Raw genomic sequence first — 23,041 nt, 5'->3', positions numbered from 1 at the left:
TGATGCTCAAGTCTGTTTTTCTGGTTGCCATTACTTCAGCTCTGGATTTTGGAGGCTGGGGTTTCTCTTCGGATGCTTCCTGCCAAAGGTGGTTTCGGATTTCTATGTTAATCAAGAAGTTTGTTTGGCTGCCCCTCCTATTATTTTTTCCCTACTCGTTCTCTTTTCTTTTGAAAATTGTAGTTCTTACCTTTTTTTTCCTCCTGTATTTTAGTTTGTCCGTGGTGTAATTCCTTTTAGTACCAATTTCTTCCCTCTTATATGTCAGATCATGTTTTAATCCCTATTAATAACTGCTGTATGTTGTATTTACTTTTATTTTAATTGTACACCACTTAGAAATTTGATTAAACAGTATAAGAAATTTTAAATAAACTTGGAACTGCCTTTCAGCCTACTGGTTCCAGGATGCATGGTCGACTGCAGAAGTGTACAGAGTTCTTCTGTGTTATCTGGAGGTTATTAAAGAGTTTAGTCTCTCTAACCATTTGTTTGTGCTGACTCATTCAGTTACTCTTCTGTAAGGGGCTTGCTCCTGTTCAGTTATGAGTTCTGAAAACTGAGGGCCCTCCCCACTTTCACATATTTCATTATATATTTCATTATTGAATTATAATATATATTCATCATTGAATCCTGTGTTTCACTGCTGCCCAGTCAGAATCAAAGGAGATATAGGGGTGGACTCATTCAATTAAGCAGGATGCTCCCGCTTTCAAGGCCACGATTTCCAGATGGATCTGTAGAGAGCTGTCTCTCTGGAGGAGATTTGCAGGGCGGCAGCGTGCTCTTTTTTTTTCACGTTTGCCAAGTTTTACAGAAGTGGATGTGGCGGCAAATCAGGACTCTGCCTTTGGGTTTTTGGTCTTCAGGGTTGGCGCAGCAAGCCCACCCTAGCTTTTTGGAGACTGCTTTTGTACATCCCATCTGTCTAGAACAGGGATCTCAAAGTCCCTCCTTGAGGGCCGCAATTCAGTCGGGTTTTCAGGATTTTCCCAATGAATATGCATTGAAAGCAGTGCATGTATATAGATCTCATGCATATTCATTGGGGAAATCCTGAAAACCCAACTGGATTGTGGCCCTCAAGGAGGGACTTTGAGACCCCTGTTCTAGAATGTCTCACCTATTGCACTGGAAAAAGAGATTATGTACTTAACCTGTTAAGCTCTTTTTCAGTAGATAGGTGAGACATTCTAGACTCCCACCCAGTCCTTACTGCGCCTTCTATTGTTTGTCTGTTTATGCTTCTCCAAGCTGATTCTTGAATGCCCATTGACCCTTGGGGCCTGGGAAAACTTTGTTTATATGTTTTTCAGTTTATATGGTAGCAGTTTCTGAGCTCTTTTGCAGCCTATGTTGGTGGTTAACATTACTGTTGAGTTAATTCTTGAGCAGAACCGTTGGTTTATGCATGTTGTTACAGGTGCCTCTGTTTCACATGTATTGGGTAGCTCGATGCTTGGGTACTAACTAGGTAGAGCTAGAGAACCCAATGAAGTACAGTAGAGTGAAAAGTCCGGAGTGGATTCCTTCTGCAGCAGCACACGGCTATGGGGAAATAACCATCTGTCTAGAATGTCTCACCTATCTACTGGAAAAGAGCTTACCAGGGTAAGTCCATGTTCTCTTTTTAATGAATATGCCAGTTTCAGAATTTAGCCTGAAAATCTGGAACTTCTGTTTATCAAGACTAACAGAATTTATTTTTTAATTATGAAGTAAATTGCAAAATGTACCTGAGAATGAGTAATTAATTTAGTGATACACTAGAAAACATCGAACGGCAAGCTAAATAAAGAGAAATAGTTCGTAACTTGCTATATGAGACTTCGTGAAGAAACTAAGACTTGGTACCTTTTCACAAGCCATATTATGACAAAATTATTGGAGTTATTAAGCAAATGAGCCAAAATAAACAGATGATTGTATCTGATAGGCTAAAACAATTTTTAATTATAAATAGAATCCAACTGACATTGGCTCATTTCTCAAGTAAGCATGCACTAAGACTTGTTACCTTTGCTTAGACTGGGACACAAATATCTCCATAGCATTAATGTGCAGAAGGTGAGTCATTTTCAAATGAATGAAAATTCTGGAATAAGAGGGCATAGAATGAAGTTAAGAGATGATAGGCTCAAGAGTAATCTTTTTTTTTTTTTTTTTACAGAAAGGGTGGTAGATGGGTCTCTTGGTTGAGGTGGTGGAGACAAAGACTATCTGAATTTAAGAAAGCATGTAGGATTTCTTAGTGAGAGGAGGAAATGGTGGATACTGCAGATGGGCAGGCTGGATGGGCCATTTGACCTTTATCTGCTTTCGATGTGTTGTTATATGCACGTGTATGAGACAGTACTATGTACACATGCCTAAGGGCCCCTGAGTGACAGTCAAGACTCGCTTGACAAATGGAAAGGAAGATGGAAAGTTGATTCAAAGAGTAATGGTGATCCTTGTGAGCATTACCTAACTGACAGATAAATGAGCAGACTAAATTATATATGGATTATATTATGGGTTGTACACACTAAATAGTCATAAAGTTGTTTCTAAATGTTTTGCGTGATGAAAGGGAAGGGATAACAAGTTTGGTATATCTGCTTCATTGAAATGTTAATGTCTGCCTGGTTTTGGAGGAAGTATTTTGGGAAGTATGAATACCTTGCCTGTATTTTTTTTTTTTTTTTTTTCAAAGTCTTTATTCATTTTTCATCTTATAACAAGTGCACAATATTACATCATTTAAATTTATACACATTACTTGAATTTCTTTCTATTATTATCTTGCCTGTATTAACGGTTGATTGCATGTTCTAATAGTTGGACGTCAGAATAGTTTGTTTGCAAAGGTTGTTCATCTGAAGGAGACTGTCCATGGAAGCTGAATGTTGACAGTAGCTGATGATTTATAGGGGTTGTCTGGGATCAGGGACATTCTGTGATCATATAAATGTAAAAACATTGCAGCATTTAGTCACATTGATGCCTCTGTGCTATAAATATTCTAGTATTGACCCTGTACACCTTTCTACCTTCTCATAAGTGTCTCTCTCAGTAGTATCTGAAACCCCTCAAAATACAAATTGAGCAGAACTTTTGCTAAGCACTACCAGCAAGGTAACTCAATTTTTCAGTCTTAAGAGGTCGTGAAAGAGATTAGGTAGGAGTCTGTGCAGTGTATAGCTTTGGAACAAGGAATCTTTTTGTTATGTAGTTTACTGACGAGAGATTTAAACATCTGACTTCATTTGGGTTGTCGGAGATCAATGCCTACGATGTAGTTACTAGTGCTTAACGAAGAGGTTTTGAGCATTCATTTGGGGGTCAACAGAAAACATTTGGTTTTAAAATCTTTTCTTGTATGAAGAATGTTTTGATGTTTTTTCACTCTAGAACAATGACAATGAGACAGCATTACACTGTGCAGCCCAGTACGGCCATACTGATGTGGTGAAAGCTTTGCTGGAGGAGTTGACTGATCCCACCATGAGAAATAACAAATTTGAGACTCCGCTGGACCTGGCTGCACTTTATGGGAGGCTGGAGGTGGTGAAGATGTTGCTCAATGCTCACCCAAACCTATTGAGTTGCAACACTAAGAAACACACCCCTCTACACTTGGCAGCACGCAATGGTCACAAGGCTGTGGTTCGTGTTTTGCTGGATGCAGGGATGGACATAAACTACCAGGTAGTAAAGGGGTCTAGAATAATATGTTTTGAATAACATGTTTGTTTCCCATCTGTGCACAGGAGATATATAACTCAATACCACACTGCAAGAAACAGTGGAGGGGAAGGCACCATTAATCCTAGTTTGATTAGTAGGTTACAGCTACTGCTTTTAGAATTTGTTTTAACCAAAGGGAGTTGAGCACGTAAGATGCAGCAGAATTTAATGCTTGTACAAATGCTATGTATTACTTAGTGAGTGCTACACAGTACACTTTCAGTGGCTCTTATGGAAATGTTTCACAGTAAAATGTTCCTTTTTGTGTAAGAGAACACAGAGTAAGTCCTTGTCATGATGCTAGACTTGCCCACTCAACTGGGTTGTCTCCTCCAACCATGGACATAAAGACTGAAATCGGTAGAGGAAAGCAACAAAATGATAAGAGGAAAGGAGGAAATATGAAACAGACCTTTAAACAATTGAAATAAATTACTGAACAAACAAGTCTTCTTCAAATGAGGAGATCTAGAGGATTTATGAATCTACAGAGAGGGAGAATCAAAAGCAACATCAGAAATATATTTCACAGAAAGGGTAGTAGATGCTTGAAATACCCCTCTGAAAGATGTAGTACGGAAAAATGGAGCTGAAATGTTTTTTTTTTTAAAGTAGTAGTATATACATAGTTCCTACCTGTTGATTTCCTTTCCTTGAGTCCTGCTAGACTAGACCTGGATCCACCCAGGAAGACTAAGGCTCCTAATTATTTTCTGTCATATCCTATGGTTATAGTTCCAATGCAGAGTTTGAGACGGGGTCCCTGAATGGATGGGTGTTCAGATGGTTAGTTATAAATGTCCTCCTATTATGTTAAACTTCAGCTTTGGCATGGTATGTTGGCAAGTTCCAGGGATATACTAATCCTTATACAAGTGATGTCACTGGAAATCAGTTTTCTCTGCCTCCATCTGCTAGTTGAGTAGCACAACCTACTTGTCTGGACTGGTCTAGTAGGACTCAAGAAAAGGACATTAGCAGGTAGGAGGAAATTTCACTATAGTAAGATAAGTGTCTTTCTCATCTCATTTCATCTACTGTACATGAAAAAAAAAAAGCCACCATCATGTAAGAAGAAAACCAAATACCACAATTGGGCTACTGAGACCAGAGAGTTATAAGGCAAAGCCAACCAACTACTGTAAAATATTTGGAGAGGCAAGTGCCATAAATATCGCCATAAACTTGAATAAACAAGAAACCTGAAGAATGGAATTTCAAATTGGCAATCATAAGATGATAGTTTTAGAATATACCTGAATACCTCTTTCCTAAAGTGACTCTTTGCAGCTGTGGCCTTTGAAGCAATGAAATGAAACAATCACTATGGAAAACTATAAAATGAATTGCATCACATGGCTAATCAATTATTTTTCTTTATATTAAAGAACCAATGTGTGTTTGTGTGCCAATAAGTATATAGAGGTCATCAAAAAAATGACTACAGAAATCTCAAACATACTTATATACTTACTTTCGTCTTTGCTTTCACAGACTGAAAAGGGCAGTGCTTTGCATGAGGCAGCTTTATTTGGCAAGACCGATGTAGTTGAGATACTGTTATCTGCAGGTGAGAAAAGTGCCTGAGAACTGGATTTTGGTGGTGGGGTAAAGGAGCGGAGCAGATACTCTTTTATAGTGAAGCCAGGAGGTGTGTAATCCCCCTGAATGACTCATTCGGGTTTCTTCATGGGGAATAGTTTTTGTTAGCTCAGTTCCTGTAATGACTAAAGGTTTCAATTATCAGGTGATTTGGTTTCATAATGGGGACTTGTATCTGAAAGCTCTTCACCTCCAACTTCTTTTTCTCTTTCCGTATAACAGGAGTTGAAGTGAATATAAAGGACAACCGAGGCCGAACTGCTCTGGAGATTGTCAGGGAACTGCCCTCGCAAAAAAGCCAACAAATAGCATCTCTTATCCAGGGTAAGAACACAAATTCAGTGGAGTCTAGATTAGTTTTCTTTCCTCTGCATAACAGAGGTGAAGTTGAGGGAAGTGTCTATCTGGAAACAGGAACATTCTGATTCTCTCTCAACTACTTGCACATCCTCAGAAAGAGGTTTTCTGGGTTCTGGGAGTTAATGCCAATTTCCTTTTCATCTACAAACATCCTGACACAGTGCCTAGAAGATGTACTAAAGAGACAGAAATCCTTTGGCTAATGGCAACTGTGAAAATTGCCAGTTTTCAGCAGCCAACTAAATGGCCACCAAGTTTGAGAATAATTTTTGCTTTTTGAAGTCCCTTTCTGTTATTCTGTTTAGACTTAAAAAAAAAGAATGTTGAATATCCCTTCTTACACTAAACTTTTAAAGGAGGAAGTATAATTACTGGGGTTAATATTCAGCCAGTAGCGGTCAGCATTTTGCTGACCACCACTTGTGCTAAACCCAGAAATTTAATTCTGGTCCATGTCTGGGCAATGGCATTGGATTTCTGAGTTTGCAGAGTCAGCTAATACACAATTGGTTAACTGTGATATTCAGCATTTAACTAATTATGAGTTTAAAGATAGGGCTGACTTTTATGCGGTTCTATTTTTCTGGTTAACCTGGCCAGTTAACTTCCTAATATCGGTATTTAACTAGCCAAGAGCCGGCCCTGTCCTTGGAATGCCCCCAAAATAGCCTTTTTTGAGATTGGTATTAATTGGTTATTTTCAGTGCCACTAATCCCCTCTTCTACAAAGCCGCACAGCAACAGCCCCGAAGCCCTTTAAATCTCTATGGGCTTCGGGGCCGTTAACTGCGCAGCTTTGTAGAAGAGGGGGTAACTGGTTAAGTGCCACTGAAAATTAGCAGTTAGCCCAGACCAGAAGTTTTAACCAGCCAAGAATGGTTTTTGGCTGGTTAATTTGCTTGAATATTCACCTGACTGTTTATTACTCAGCTTTTCTTCCCTCATCCTGATTTGCCCAGTCTGTTATGGAAGTAACACTCCTTCCATATACAGGAAATCAGATGAGACTCTTCAAAGACCTGGTAGCCAACTGTGATCTATCTATAAATACAGATGTGTAGCGAGGGTTATTGGAGTTGTGAGACAATCCTTTTTAGGGTGGGTTGCCACTAACAAGCATGTTGCTAACAGACTGCTGTGGATAGCACATTGTACCAGTTGTGTTTACTGCACTAACATGGTATTCCAGGGGTTCATTTTGTGCGACTTACTGTCTTATATCTTTCTATAGATCATACGGTAAGGAAAACCAGTGCCAAAGAAGCAGACAAAGCAGCATCTCCTCCATCCCCCATCCTGCCAAACGTGGAGCCAACGGTGCGGAAACCTCAGGGTAGGAACAGTGCCATAGCATCTTGAGAATTGGGTTTGGAGCCTTAATTGTTTAAACTTGCATTGGAATGTCCTCTTTAGACGAAACCTAGTGAGAATCGGGAGGTTCTGCTGTGTTCTAGATGTGACGCTAATATTAACAAACTTTAAAAAAAAAGTGCAATAATATCTGAAGACATTGGTAAAGACAAATTTTTGAAAAGAAGGATTATTGCATGGGCTAAAAATTAACATTTTATCTTTTTATGTGTTTTGCTCATTCTTCATGCTATAAATGTGAAGGCATTAGGACTTTGCTCTACCCCCTCCCCAGACAATAACTGATGGTTGTTAATACTTAGGAAGCTCAACAGTATCCCTCAATCCTACTAATATCACTAATAATACTAATATCGGCCTCAAGGAAAGCAAACCAAATGTTGGGTATCATTAAAAAGGGTATCACTTCCAGGATGAAGGAAGTCATCATGCCACTGTATCGTGCAATGGTGCGCCCGCATCTGGAGTACTGTGTCCAGTACTGGTCGCCATACCTCAAGAAGGACATGGCAGTGCTTGAGGGAGTCCAGAGAAGAGCAACTAAACTGATAAAGGGTATGGAAAACTTCTCATATGCTGATAGATTGAAAAAGCTGGGGCTATTCTCCCTGGAAAAGCGGAGACGTAGAGGAGACATGATAGAAACCTTCAAAATCCTGAAGAGCATAGAAAAGGTAGACAGGGACAGATTTTTCACAATGTGGGGAACCACAAGTACAAGGGGGCACTCGGAGAAATTAAAAGGGGACAGGTTTAGAATAAACGCTAAGAAGTTCTTTTTTATCCAGAGGGTGGTGGGCACATGGAACGCGCTTCCGGAGGCCGTGATAGGACAGAGCACGTTACAGGGCTTCAAAGAAGGTTTAGATAGGTTCTTAGAGGATAAAGGGATTGAGGGGTACAAATAGGAGTTGAGCTAGGTTATAGGAATAGTCAGGGACCACTGCACAGGTAATAGGCCTGAGGGGCCGCCGCGAGAACGGACCGCTGGGCGGGTTGAACCTCTGGTCTGACCCAGCGGAGGCAAATTCTTATGTTACTCTGTTCTACCACACTGTATTATTTTCTATTTATTAAATTCCAAGGTCAATCTCCAAATAGAACTGGGCAAAAATGCTAAATAAGCACTCCGTTACAGATGTCAGCCATTTCCACTGTCCTACCACTGATGGTCCCATTAAATGGGAAATGTAATACATCATGGCTGCAATGAGTTACCAGTGCAGGAGGGTTTATAGGATTTGTAGCCCTATGTTGGTCTTAGCTATAATTGTAATGTAAATTGCTTATATTTGCATTGATATGATAGTTACAGTAGTTCTATTTTTTTTTTTGTCATGGTGATTCTAATATAGTTGGGGCATTTCTTGATGCGTTGCTTAGCTTTTACGTGGTCAAATAGATTTTTCTGTGCTCCCAGCTTCAGAGTAGGATAGACTGAGCCCCTTTGTGTTTATGCTTTGTTTTATTTATTTAAAAGACTTATATACCATTAAATGGTCCCATTAAATGGGAAATGTAATACATCATGGCTGCAATGAGTTACCAGTGCAGGAGGGTTTATAGGATTTGTAGCCCTATGTTGGTCTTAGCTATAATTGTAATGTAAATTGCTTATATTTGCATTGATATGATAGTTACAGTAGTTCTATTTTTTTTTTTTGTCATGGTGATTCTAATATAGTTGGGGCATTTCTTGATGCGTTGCTTAGCTTTTACGTGGTCAAATAGATTTTTCTGTGCTCCCAGCTTCAGAGTAGGATAGACTGAGCCCCTTTGTGTTTATGCTTTGTTTTATTTATTTAAAAGACTTATATACCATGCTATCACAAAAGTCTAGGTGGGTTACATATCTAATTTTCACATACAAGTTGCCAGACCTTACAAATCACATAATTAAAAGCAATAAGGAAAAACATCAGTTTCCATCAGGCCCAATATCTTGTTCAGCACACTTCAAAAGCTAGTTGAAAGGGCAAAGTCTTAAGTTCTTTTTCTAAGCAAACTCACAATCTGGATACCCTTCAACTTCTACGGTCGTGCATTTCAGAGTTGTGGACCCACGATATAAAAGACTGATTTGCGGTAAAGTTCCAAATGCACTGATATTTTGGAAGGGACCATCAACAATCCTTGATCACAGAGATCAAGCTGACTGAGAAACATTTACAGTCAATGGCAAGCACAGCAGACAGAAATCCCATCCTGGCCTTAAAAACTAGATGCAAAACCTTGAACTGAATCCGTTAAGACATTGGCAACCAATGCATCTGTTTCAGGGCTTGCATAGCCGTTCAATGTAGTGTTAAAACTTCACAAAGTATCATAACTTTAATATCAGTGACATAAACTACCCTTGTCACTCAGTGAACTTAATTATTTAATCTAAAACCAAATCTACATTTTTTTTTGTACCCTTGTAACTTTTTTTTTCTTAGCATCAGCTCCACTATTCTGAAACAATGGGTGTTATCCCTTTCTACCAGCAGGTGGAGGTAGAAAAAACTAAATTCTGCCAGTGATATCACCAATATAAGCAGAGGCACTTCCTGGAACAATCCAGTATTTTTCTCTACCTTCAGCAGGTGGTAAATTGTTCTGAGAGTGTTTCTGTCTCTGACCTAGTTTTCTGCTCTGCTGGCCATGGCCTTACAACTTGGTTTAACCTAACTGCCACTCCCAGATCACAGTCTCAGGACTATACCTTGTTGAGCTCAGAAATTGACTTTGAAGCCTCCAGTTGCTCTTTTTAGTGCCACTGTGAGTCTTTGGCTTGGTCCTGTGGGGCCTTGCCCAAGAGATATGAGCCCCCTTCCCCCTACCCCTTTTGCCTGTTCACTCTCTTTAGGCCTGCTCCCCCTGTAACTCCCAGGCTTAAACTTAGTCGTACAGTATTTATAACCGAAAGTTTTACAACAGAGCCTAGACGGAACTTGGACGTTGTGACTTAGACCATGTAAAACATGGTCTAAGTCACAAAAACCCACCTAAAGTCACCAGATAAGCACTGCAAATACATAACATAGACCCCCACACACTACCCCAGTGATCACCATCCCCCCCATAAAAATTTTAATCATAACTTTAAAATTTAGCCTCCAGACCATCATCACCTGGCCGCCTGGCATAGGAAAGCCTAGTCGTCCAGCCCAGAGGCAGCTTAAGTCGTCTTGGGGGTGGGTTAGGGACTCATGGAGAGGAGGACCTATGCCCATAAGCCCCTGTAATCACTGCATTGATACCTAAATGTGCACTCCCCTATATACACCCCAAAACCCTTTTTTACTAGCATATAAGTGGCTCCTGCAGCCATAAGGGCTATTGGGGTGGTAGATAAGTGGGTCTAGGGGATTCTGGAAGTGATTTGGGGGGCTCACCGTAACCTATAAGGGAGCTGTAGGGAGGAGAATACATGGCACCCTTTTTGTGAAGTTCACAGCAGTGCCCTGTAAGGTATCCCACTGTTTAGGTGGCAAGTCTGGGTATGCAGTCCATCACTTTGCAGACCCCTCCCACATCCAACAGGGCTTGTTCTAGGCGTTTTGGACTTGGACGGAAAGTTGGACGAAAATGTAGTATAAAGATGGACGATTTAGTGGCTTGGATGATCAGATCAGCAGGACGTATAATTAGACGATTTTCGAAATGAAAAAAATGTTGGATGTATCTTTTCGAAAATGTGTCTTATGCTCTTTTTAACTTTAGACGACTTGCGAGATGGACGTAAACGGACTTGGACGTCCCTATCGATTATGCCCCTCTCATTGTTCAAGGAAGGAAATAGTTTGGGAGAAGCATTTATCAGTATTTGGTAAATTGCCACTGAAATATCATAACCATGAAAGATTACAATTAAAAATAGTGAAGAGTTCAAGGCTTGCTGTTGGTTTTAGGGAAAGATTAGAATCCCATTGGAAGTGGAGGAAAATAGAAACTTCTAGCAATTCAAGAAGGCATTGGATAAGTACTGAGGATCCTTAATTGTGAATAAATGAGGAGAAAGCTAGAGCTCATCGGGGTCTATAGTACTATACCAAGTCTGAAATTGACCTTATGGTATTTATCTGCTGTGATATTCCATGTTTCTGTGCTGCTTTTGTAGGCTGTGATATCTTTGATTGGACCAACCTAAAAACATAAATATTACTCACAACCCCCCCCAACTCCCCCCCCCAAAAAAAAAAAAAAAAAAACCAACTCTGCTCAACTTGTGGTCAGAAAGCATAGTACGTCATGAAGGAAAAAGCCTCAGATGCAGATTGGTTTCTTCTTAGGTGGGTTTATGTACGCTGAACATCTTCCATAAGCACTTCATTGATCCCACTGAACAGGACACTTGGCAACGGGTTCCCTGTGATGTCACTGTGCCATTTCAAGGATAATAGCATAATTGAGACTTCTTCTGTTCTACATACTGTATATATTAGTTAGCTGCTAATGCACTTTAATAACGTTTTGTTTTCCTTCAGGGGAAGTGGAAAAGGCATTGACGGAACTTCAACTTGAGTTTGAAAAGAATTCAGAGGAGGAATGTCCATACGAAGCTTTGTACAATGCTACATCCTGCCACTCTCTGGATAGCCTGACCAGCGGGAGGTCCTCAGACCGAGACTCAATGAGCAAGGAGACCGAAATATCTGCAGGAGTAAAGCCTGTGTGTAGGATTTTGTTTTCCTCCATTTGATTTGAATGGTTGGGTGTTAGGGGAGAGTTGAGTTTGTTTTTCCACTGTTCCCCTCTTTATGCAAATAGCCTAGAACCTTCTATTGGAACCTGAGGAACCGTCAATTTTTTTTTCAGGTGAGAACATTTTAGGATGATACTAGGATCCCAGGAGCCACTAGCACAGAATATTTTGAGTCAGTTTAAAATAAATAAATTAATGAATAAGAGAATATAAAAAGCAAAAATTAATCTTACAAAAACACATAACATAATTCACTATATATCGCAACAACCTATCAGTTAGTGCAGTTAACAAAAATATAGAATACTTAGCAATCACAGTGAATTACAAACCCAGTTTCTAGAAAAAATTATCAAATAGATTAGATTTTAACAAATTTCTAAAAGATTGATAGGAAATAGAACTTAACAACAGATTGCAGAAACGTTTGTCCCAGGTACCTGCCTGATCAGATAGAATTCTATGGAAAAATCGTTTATACAGGCAGCGTTTTGCAGAAGAAAATGCAAAAAGTCTAGAATCACAAGAGAAACATATTCTATTAATAAATTTAAAGTGATCAATAAGAGAATCGGGGAAAGAGACCAGACAAAATCTTTTAGCAAATACAGCCAAATTTAAATAAACCAAATAAGAAACAACAAAAAAAATAAATATATCTGTTAAGGAAGGGATTTTGCTCTTGCTTTTTTACTGTAGTATCTCAGGGCAAGTTATGTCAAGGTACATTGGATTTTCTTCATGTCCCTAGAGTGCTTTCAATATCTTGTTGTTCCACCATTTACCAAAAAAACACCATTTATAACCACTTATCTTCTACCCATCCAGGATTCTGCATGGTTTATAAAACACATACTAAAATTACAATTAGCCATACAGCAATAATGGATGTTAACAATGGAGACCCCAGAACCTTTATGGGAAGAGACAGATTTTAACCTTCCTCCTGAACTGTAAAATAGTGTGTTCTACCTGCCACTTCCTGTAGATATTAAATGTTATGTATTAAAGTTATCTTCCAAAAAACTACCTTGATATTAGGTTCTGGGTAATTAGGATTCTCAAATCATTTTGGGTATAATACAGTAGGTCCATTTCTGAATACTTTCTGTCTTGGATCAGTGTTGGCTTTGAGAGCAAGCTGACTCCTTTTGTGTGAGATTATTCAGAATAGAAACCTGTAGGGGGAGCTAGAGGTTTGATGAATGTACAGAATGCTCACACCTATAACACTATGTAACAAAATTTTACATTTTTTTGTTCCTGGGTAATAAGTGTTCTTTCTTAATTGCCTATGCCACAAAAGTATAGAAAATGGCTACCAGGACATTGATAGTTTGAAATTTATGGGTTTTTTTTGCAGAACATTCCTGATTCATTCCAAGTTGAGTAAATGTAGGGGCCCTTTTGACATCTAGATTCAAGTATTGAAACTTGTTGAATGAAAGTGTGCAAGTCACAGATCAGAGGAAGTGTCACCAAGCTTTTTTTTCCTTCTTCACCCATCAAGATGAGCTCTGCTGCCACAATGTGACCAGTCTCTTTGAGACAACTAGAATTCACCTGTAACCCAAATGAGTAGTGTCTCCTCATTGACAGCTCATCCAGGAGCATCAAAGCCGTGCTGCTTCATAACGAGACCAAGTACTTGTCTCTTCCACTGGCTCACTCAGTGCACCTCAAAGAAGATTACAGCATCATTCAAGACTTTACTAGGTGCCTTAAAGTATGATGAGTTGGCTGGGAGGTCATCAGAGACTTCAGAATGGTGGCATTCATAATGGGTCTCCAAGGAAGTTTTACCAAGTTTCCCTATCTGCCTTTGGGATAGCAGGGACACAAAGGCACGCTACCAAAGGCAGGTCTGGCTACAGTGGACCAAGTTCTCTGTGGGGAGAAATCATGTCAAATGTGAAGCACTGGGTGACCTCCAGAAGATGCTGATGTCACCATTGCACATCAAGTTGGGCCTAATGAAACAATTTGTCAGAGCTCTAGATAAAGAGTCGACAGCCTTTAAGTACCTTCAAGACATCTTCTTTAATCTGTCTGAGGCAAAGGTCAAAGCTGGTGTCTTCGAACTACAGATAAAGAAGATCCTGGAATGCAAGGAATTTCTCAAGAAGCTAACTAGGAAAGAGAAAGCAGCTTGAAAAAACTTTGTCTTAGTGGTTCAGAGCTTCCTGGGCAATCACAAGGCTGGAAACTATGTGGAGTTGGTTGAGAACCTGGTAAAATGGGCTGTAGGATGTCTCTCAAAGTCCATGTCCTTGATGCTTATCTTGAGACAATGAAGGTGAGCATGGGAGCATACTCAAAGGACCAAAGTGAGTGCTTCCACCAAGGTATACTGGACTTCGAACACTGCTACCAAAGATAAGATAATGAGAACATGATGGTAGACTACATCTGGGGGCTGATTCGCAAAAGTGACTTGCAATATAATTGCTAATTCTGAAAAACTACTCACTTCTAAATCTTCTATAAATACATGTTAATTGTGATTCATATGTTGCTTTTTATTACTTTATAAGAATGATAAGATGAAAATTTGGTGTTTTTACATTTTAAATAGGTAAATTGCAAAATTTGACTATCCTGGTCATAAAAGTAAAGTGTTATGGAAATAAACATTTCTTTACTTTTTAGAGCAATTAGAAGATTACACTTACTGCCCAGGAACAAAAATCGTGTTACATAGTGTATAATCGGGGAGAGCATTGTAAACTAACCAGCTGTATTTTTATTTTGTGTTATGACTAGAGGACACTTTGTTTAAACTTTGCAGGATCAGACTGTGGGGATGGTTTCCTTTCTGCAGGCAAACGAGGTTGTCTTGCATTCTTAACAGGCTTGCTGCTATGACTTTGAAAAGCAGAATGGCAGTCATGTAATATTAGTTCTTGTGCTTTAAACTTGGGCTCACTGAGTATAATGTTTCTTCTTCGAGGACAAGCAGGTATAACATTCGTACATGTGGGTGCCCAGTATGGGCAATGTCATTTAAAAATCTTTAGGCAGTGCCCATACCGTGTATACGTCTGACATTAGCTCTCAGGACCATCAGTTTTCCACGAAACAGAGAAGTTGTATGTTTGTTTTTTTTCTCAGCACATCAAACTTAGAAGTCATTTTTTTTTGTGCAATTTTAATTTTAGCCATTTTCTTCATAATTCTTCATCTTTTTCATTGCTCTGTATAGTTTACAGTTCAGTCAAGATGATAGGTGGTTTTAAGAAATGTGAAAAAATATATATATATATATATATATATATTTATATAAAAGTAAAAATAAATGTTTTAAAAAAAATCTTAGGTTATGAGTTTACTAGAGACAGAAAAAGTACCTGTCTATAATACGTAAACTACTTTGATTGTACCACAGGCAGTGTATCAAATCCCTTCCCCTCTCCCTTTATTCACAGTAAACAGCTCATTTAAGCCTGCTTCATACATGGTCTGACAATTAAGTTCGCGAACTCGCCTCCATGCGCTTATGTTGGCAGCACTATACAAACAATTTGGTAAGGTTTCATAACCTTGGTATATCAGTGTCTCACAGCTGTGTTCATATTGACGTGTGGCGGTGGCTTGCTGAGTGGCGTTCATTATTGTGTGTTTTTGTGTGCCGATGCAAGAATGTCAGAGCTTGAATTAGAGCAACGAACAAACATTAAATTTCTTGTAAAACTTGGCAAGAGTGGAAGTGAAATCAGGAACATGTTCAAGTTTATGGGGATAATGCCATGAAGAAAGTGGTAATGTACAAGTGGATTCAACGTTTTTCTGAGGGGAGAGAAAGCATCACTGATGACATGTCAGGGTGGCCAGTAACGAGCAGAACTGATGAAAATATTGCAAAAATTTATCAAATTGTGCGTCAAAATCATCAGCTGACTGTGAGAAGCATAGCATGCCAACATCGATAGAGAAACAGGAAAATCTTAACATGAGAAAGGTGTGTGCAAAAATGGTTCCGAGGGACAAAAGCAAAGGAGAGATGAAGTTTGCCAAGACCTTTTGGAGAGTTAAGACGATGTTTTGGGCCGTGTTATCACCGGTGATGAAACTTGGGTGTACCAATACGACCCTGCACAATGGAAGTCAGCCAATTCTCCATGACCAAAAAAGTTCTGCCAGTCCAAATCGAGAGTCAAAACAATGTTGCTAACCTTTTTTGATATCAGAGGGGTTGTTTACTATGAATTTATACCAACTGGACAAACAGTTAACCAAGTTTACGATTTGGAAATGCTGAAAAGGCCGTGTGAAAAAAGACAAAAATGACCTGGACTTTTTTACAAACAACTCATGACTCTTACATCACAACAATGCACCTCTCGCATGGCACTGTCTGAGGGAGTTTTTAGTCAGAAAACAAATAACTATATTGGAACACCCTCCCTACTCACCTGATCTAGCCCCAATGACTTTTTTCTTTACCCAAAGATAAAGGAAATATTGAAAGGAAGACATTTTGATGACATTTAAGACATCAAGTGTAATATGACAACAGCTCTGATGGGCATGCCAGAAAAAGAGAGTGCACTAGGCACTGGTGTCGGTGCATAGCTTCCCAAGGGGAGTACTTCGAAGGTGACTGTAGTGATATTCAGCAATGAGGTATGTAGCCTTTTTTCTAAGACGAGTTTGTGAACATAATTGTCAGACCTCGTATTAAGCTGATTTGCTAGTAACAAGAAATTGGCAGACTAAGTTGGTCAATGAAAGGTTATTCTTTTCTGTTACCTGTATCTTTCCTCATTGCGTTTGCTCTTTCCCTTTTCTCCATCAGCTGCAATTCTGACTTTCTTCTCCCTCAGTACAATAGTACCTCCACACCTGTTATATAGTTATAAGGAAGGTAGTGTGTAACTCCCCGTTTTTGACCATCTTTATCAGATGGGAGTTTTCCAAGCTTGAATTTCAGGAACATTGTGCGCTTATTGGCATTAGCTCTAATAGTCTAGAGATCTCAGTCGATTGACAGCTGAAAGGAAATGTCATTTTTCCATGACCTGTTCACTTCACCTGCAGGGATCATCTTATGTGCTGTTTTTAGCCTTTTAAGTACTTTTTAAATTGTATATGCCTCACTTTTTGCCTGCTGACAAAAGAAAATAAGATACTGTTAGCCTTCCTATTACTAGTCCTAGATTTTTCACCACACTGTATCACAATTATGATACACAGTAATTAGTACTGTTAAAAAAGTACTTGTCATGGCTGCCAAATGTTTATAACATAGTGAAAATAGAATTTTAAAGTGATAGCATTTTAAATGTAAAATAGTATTATAATGTCTTAGAATCCACAGTGAGCTAAATGATGCTCGTTATTCTGCCCCAGAGCAGGTTCTTATGTGGTTAAACATCACCCCAATGTTTTATCTGTTTTAAATTGTAGCGAGAGCGTCCACCACCCCCTGCAAAACCACCACCCGATGATGAGGACGACCATTTAGAGAAGAAATATAGCCATAGTGCATCCTCTGAGGTAATTAAACCACAGTTTTTGTTCTTAATATTGAACTGCATCATACTCAATAAGGGGGCTATTTTATAATGGGTTTTCTGCTTGTCAAACGGTTTAAATCAGAAAATGGCTGTTCTTGTGTAATGTGTCTAGTGGTCCTGAATGCTAGGGTGTTATACACCTGAACCTGCAAGTTGCTTGCAGAATGATATCACTTATCTTTCAACTCCACCTCCTTCCCAGTACACTTGTTCCTGCCCCCTCAGTTTTTCTTCTGTAAGCAAGTTGCTCAGATGTGTTTCTGATCTGCTCTGTTGTTTTAAGTTTGCGGTTCGGTGCCCAGAGGTTTCTTCTTGTTAGGACCTCTGCAGGGGAGAAGATGCAGAATCACATAGTAGAAGTTTACTGCTAGCAGGATCAGCCCTCAGGGACACGTGTCTATACATCCTGCTGTAATATTTTTGGAACTCAGAGGCAATCCCCTGAGTAATTGCTTGAATCCCTGATATGTTAGGAGCTCAAGCATAGGCTGTTTGGCTCTTTCCCGGCTTGGCTGGGATTAATAGCGGGCCAGTTGCATGTTCCTCCCCCGTCACGGTGAGCCAGGGGTTGAGGCTCAGTCCAACGTTGTGCCGACTGACAACCCAAAGACCAAATTCATAGAGTGAACCTGTGAGACAGAGTTTCTTCTTCATTTGCTCCAGCTGCACTTCTGAGCCGAAGCAGGCAGGCACCCATGGCCCAGTGAGTAATGCTATTATAGCCTATAGGGAAAACTGGGGGGGTTTGGAAAAGTGAATTGTGGTTTCTGGAGCTAGAGCTAGGGTCCCCCTTCTCCAAAACCCCTTTCCTTGTAGTGTTTTTTTTAACTTAAGGGGAGCCTCCCACCCCAGAGCCGTTTTTGGCACAAATTCACTGGCATGCCCCTCAACACAGAGATGCTACTTGGCCGACCATCCAGCACAAATTTGGTATGATATAGTGGTAAAAAGGCCTGAGGGGTCCAGCCCTATCAGTTTTAAACAAAAATCAGGGGGTTTGAGGCAGATAGAGGCTTTAGAAAAAAAGATTGTTTAAAATCTAAGATGGTGGGAGCCTTAGGCTCAGCCTTCTCTGAGTCCTCCAGGACTGGGAATCTTCAGGAGACTTGATCCCAGAGGAAGAGGCCCTTGCCAGAGCCCTCCAAAGGAGATTTGGCAAAATGCATACGCCTGAACGCCAGAGAGCCCAGGAGGATGTTCAGAGAATCTCTGCAGGGGTCATTGAGACACCTATGCAAGACTTCACCCTGGATTTTGTGAACCTGATTTGGAATTCTTATTTATACTGCTGGGCTCATCCAGCGTCTATTGAAGGTGCGACATTTGTGGCAGCGCTACGTATGTCTGGTAAACATAGAAACATAGAAATAGACAGCAGATAAGGGCCCACGGCCCATCCAGTCTGCCCACCCTAATGTCCCTCCCCTACCTTTGCCCTGTGAATAGATCCCATGTGCCGATCCCATTTGGCCTTAAAATCAGGCACGCTGCTGGCCTCAATCACCTGTAGTGGAAGACTATTCTAACGATCAACCACTCTTTCAGTGAAAAATAATTTCCTGGTGTCACCTCGTAGTTTCCCACCCCTGATTTTCGACGGATGCCCTCTTGTTGTCGTGGGACCCTTGAAAAAGAAGATATCTTCCTCCGCCTCGATGCGGCCCCCGTAAGATACTTGAACGTCTCGATCATGTCTCCCCTCTCTCTGCGCTCCTCGAGCGAGTATAGCTGCAATTTGTCAAGCCGTTTTTCGTATGGAAGATCCTTGAGTCCCGAGACCATCCGGGTGGCCATTCTTTGCACCGACTCCAGTCTCAGCACATCCTTGCGATAATGCGGCCTCCAGAATTGCACACAGTATTCCAGGTGGGGCCTCACCATGGATCTATACAATGGCATAATGACTTCCGCCTTACGACTGACGAAACCCCTTCGTATGCAGCCCATGATTTGTCTTGCCTTGGACGAAGCCTGCTCCACTTGATTGGCAGACTTCATGTCCTCACTGACGATTACCCCCAAGTCTCGTTCTGCTACCGTTTTTGCTAGGATCTCGTCATTAAGGGTATAAGACTTGCATGGATTTTGGCTGCCCAGGTGCATAACTTTGCATTTTTTGGCATTGAAGTTGAGTTGCCATGTCCTAGACCATCGCTCCAGTAGGAGTAGGTCGTGCATCATGTTGTCGGGCATTGAATCTTTGTCTGTTGTGCACTTGCCCACTACATTACTCAGTTTGGCGTCATCGGCGAATAATGTTATTTTACCTTGAAGCCCTTCTGCCAAGTCTCTTATAAAGATGTTGAATAGGATTGGGCCCAAGACTGAGCCCTGTGGTACTCCACTAATCACCTCTTCAGCAGCGAATCTCCGATGACCACCACTCTGCGCTTCTTAGGGGTGGGCTGTACTGTTGATTCCGGAGCTGGAACCGTCTGCTGAACAACTACTTGTAGCTCTTTCTCCGGACCTTCCTGTAGCAGCTGATATCTGTTCCTCAGGGCGATATGAGGTGTCGATGTAGAGCTGTCCTGTATGGGAGAAAAAGAGACAGAGTTAGGTCCTCTGTGTTTTCTTGTGGAGGAAGTCACCAGCTGCCAGGAGTCAGCGTCTCCAACCACTTCCTGTATTCCGGTAGTTTGTCTCAAGGTGGCCGTTTTGGATGCTATGGGTGTTCCCAGGGTGGTCTTGTCAGGTTCCTGTTCAGCGATCTGAGACAGCTCCTGGATGACTCCATCGATGAAGGTCTCGTCGTCTCGGATGCTCCTTAAGCGCTGAACCTCCTCTCTCAGGCTCTTCAGCTCCATCAAAAGGCTTTCGTCTGGTTGATCCATTACTTCTGTCTGCGTTGAGACTGTAGACATCTTTGAGGGGATGGCCTCGGTCTGTACAGAGACCTCTGCCCTCCGTCCTGGTTCTCCTTCCATCTGTACTCGGACCATAGCCATCCCCTGGGTGCTCTCGGTGACTGAACTGCCTGTTTTGATTGAAGTCTTGCTGCTTCTAGTCCTACCTGCCATTACAAAGGTTTATTGTTATTATTTCTTAATTTAAAAAAAAATATATATATTTTTTTAATTTAATTTAATTTTATTTTTTTTAGGATGTTTGTTAGGGTGGGGGCTGTTAGGTGTTGGTCAGTAAGTGTTGAGGGAGGGATAGAGGTAGTTAGTTAGTTCTTGGTCTGAGGGATGGAGTAGTTAGTTAGTTAGTTAGTTAGTAGTAGTAGTTAGTTAGTTAACAGTTAGTTAATTGTCAGTTAAGAATGTCTGTTTGTTAGTGTGCTGGAGAGGTCTGCCTGTTAAAGTGGTTTGGGAATAGAGTGATTGGTGAGGTCTGCCTGTTTAGTGAGAAAGATTTAGTAGCTTGTTGGTGAGATAGAAAGTTGTAAGATTGAGAGTTAAAGACTTGGTAGAAAGCTGTAGATTGATAGTTAAAGACTTGGTAGAGCGCCTTTGCCGCGCGCCTTTGCCGGGCGCCGAACGGCTAGGCGCCATTGGCTCCTCCCCTTTAAGGGGGAGTCCGGCGCTGCCTGTGACGCGTGGGGGGGGGGGGCGGAGCGAACTCTCGCCGCTACCCCGAGCCTACTGTCCTCCTACTTCCTTCTGCTTTCTTCGGTGCTCGGCACCAACGCTGCCTGGCTATAGAAATAATTGTTGGCCCTGAACCCATGCCACGTGCAGACAAGGACACAGAGCTGGTCCAGTTTGATACCAACTGGGAGGATGGAAGGTCCGATTCCATGCCCTTATTGTCCCAGGACACAGTTTCCCTTGGTTCTCCGCATGAGAGCAGCAGACAAGAATCAGTGGTAGCCCTAGACCGGGGGAAGACCCCATGGTGCAGCGGCCATTTAAGGCAACAGGCATAATAACTAATTTGCTGCATGAACTGCATCTGGAATTTCCACAAGCCTCTATGTCACAGTGCTCAATTATGAGAAGCTCAATGATTCCAACCACGTTCTTTCCCAGAAGGATCCCTGCGAATGGCCAAATCTATAGCCAAGCTTTAACCCATGACTCCAGATTTTCAACAACTGCTTGTTCAGCCTAAGGTGGATTCGCAGGTAGCACAGGTCACCAAGCACTTCCTTGTCCAGGTCACTGGACTTCCTTGCCCAGTGAAGGATACTCAGGACTGCAAAATAGATGTGGCTCTCAAGAGGCAATTTGAAGCTTTAACCTCAGAAATTAAAGTGGCAGCCGCTTCCTCCTTTATGACATGTGCTTGCCACACTTGGCTAGCTTGGATCCCAGCCTTGGAGGAAAACGACCCTCAGATGATCTCTGGGATGAATTATGTAGCAGACATTCTGTAGGATGTCCTAAGAGTCATGAGCAAGGTCTCCACCTGACAGATGCTCTGGATCAGATAATGGGCAGGAGACTCGGCTTCTAAGGCCACCCTCGGCAGTCTTCCTTTCAAAGGGGAGATGCTATTTGGAAAGGATCTGGATGATCTGATGGCCAATGTTACAGCTCTGAGTTTGGGATCCTGGAATTTTTGAGGTTCTCAAAGATTCCGTTTTTATGTGGGAGGTCAAGTGACACAGAGGTCCTTTCAGAGGTTGCAACAGAATTTCAGTGTGTGCAGAAGGCAGCAAGCCACTGGCTCCCGCCCCCATTCAGTCTCTAAGAAAGCGCAGCGGCACTAGGCTTTTGTGGATATCTTTTGTTTCATGAGTAAATCAAGGAAAATTTTATTGTTTACCTGTAATTACATCACTTTCTTTTCCAGAGATAAATAAAAAAAGATTTGACATCGATATGTGAACATTTCTTAAGAAAGAACTGAATATTTCATGGAGTGTCCTAATTTTTTCACATGACTGTATATTATGATCTGGAAGAGTTCATGTAATCGATACCAGTGCTTTCCTTAACCTTCTCTTTGACAACTGAAAACATACCTCTTTCAGAAGGCAATTTGCTGAGGAACTTGGAGGCTAGCGCTTTAGGTTTCTTTTTTTTTATTATTGAATACTGTTAAGTTGCATTTTGTATTATATGCTGTATTAGTTATGTTTTTGTGAGTGTTTCTTTTATTGTGACCTGTGCAGATTTTTGGGACATGTAGGCTATAAGTTTGATAAATAAAATAAAAACACCTAACCATTCCGTTTTTCAGGGTTATCAGAATGAATATGCGTGGATTAAATTTGCAAATATTGATGAGCCCGTTGTATTTAAATGTCTCTCTTGCATATTCACTTTGGCAATCTTGAAACTTGGTTGGCTTAGATGTGCATCCAGGAGAGGGGTGAGAAACACTAATAGGTACAGTCACCACAGTCATTCACTTAAGGCATTTTTGGATATGTACAACTAGTTGTCCAGTTGCTTCTCATCAGTTAGCCTCAGGGCAAACTACTTGGCCTGTATTTTATCCGTCAATTTTGTCATGCTGTTTTAGACCCCTGGTGTGGGGAGGAAGAGCAGGGGCAGTGCAACTGAGGAGGAAGAGGAGCACCCTTATGAATTGCTGCAGGCAGCTGAAACAAAGAAGCCACTGACACTGGAGTTGAAAACAAAAGGTAAGTCAATCTTGCAGAGAAGATGCGGACAAAAACAAAGATGAGAAGCATATTATGTGTCAGACACATTGTACATCTGAAATAATAATGGTAATCAATGAATGGATGAAATTTAAAGATGCATCAAAAACTCCCATTATCTCGAAAAAAAAACCCATGGTCTTTCTGCCCTCTCCGACAAGCTCACGTGGTTCACACCTCTTGAGCAATGGTGAAGCACCATTTTGAATAAACTAT

At 40.9% G+C, this 23,041-nt stretch overlaps 1 protein-coding gene across 1 annotated transcript in view; it reads left to right on the top strand.

The window, feature by feature from the left end:
• ANKS1A (ankyrin repeat and sterile alpha motif domain containing 1A) overlaps positions 1–23,041 on the top strand; it is a 198,023-nt gene that overhangs the window by 65,507 nt on the left and 109,475 nt on the right. Inside the window, 7 exon segments of the mRNA XM_033917877.1 lie at positions 3,397–3,693; positions 5,227–5,302; positions 5,557–5,658; positions 6,926–7,027; positions 11,535–11,719; positions 17,159–17,248; positions 22,684–22,804. Of these exon segments, the coding sequence (XP_033773768.1) occupies positions 3,397–3,693; positions 5,227–5,302; positions 5,557–5,658; positions 6,926–7,027; positions 11,535–11,719; positions 17,159–17,248; positions 22,684–22,804 (973 nt within the window).

The sequence above is a fragment of the Geotrypetes seraphini genome, chromosome 13 (assembly GCF_902459505.1).
Source record: "Geotrypetes seraphini chromosome 13, aGeoSer1.1, whole genome shotgun sequence".
NCBI lineage: Eukaryota > Metazoa > Chordata > Amphibia > Gymnophiona > Dermophiidae > Geotrypetes > Geotrypetes seraphini.
Note: the sequence above shows the minus strand (reverse complement) of the source record. Positions and strands in the feature narration are given on the sequence as shown.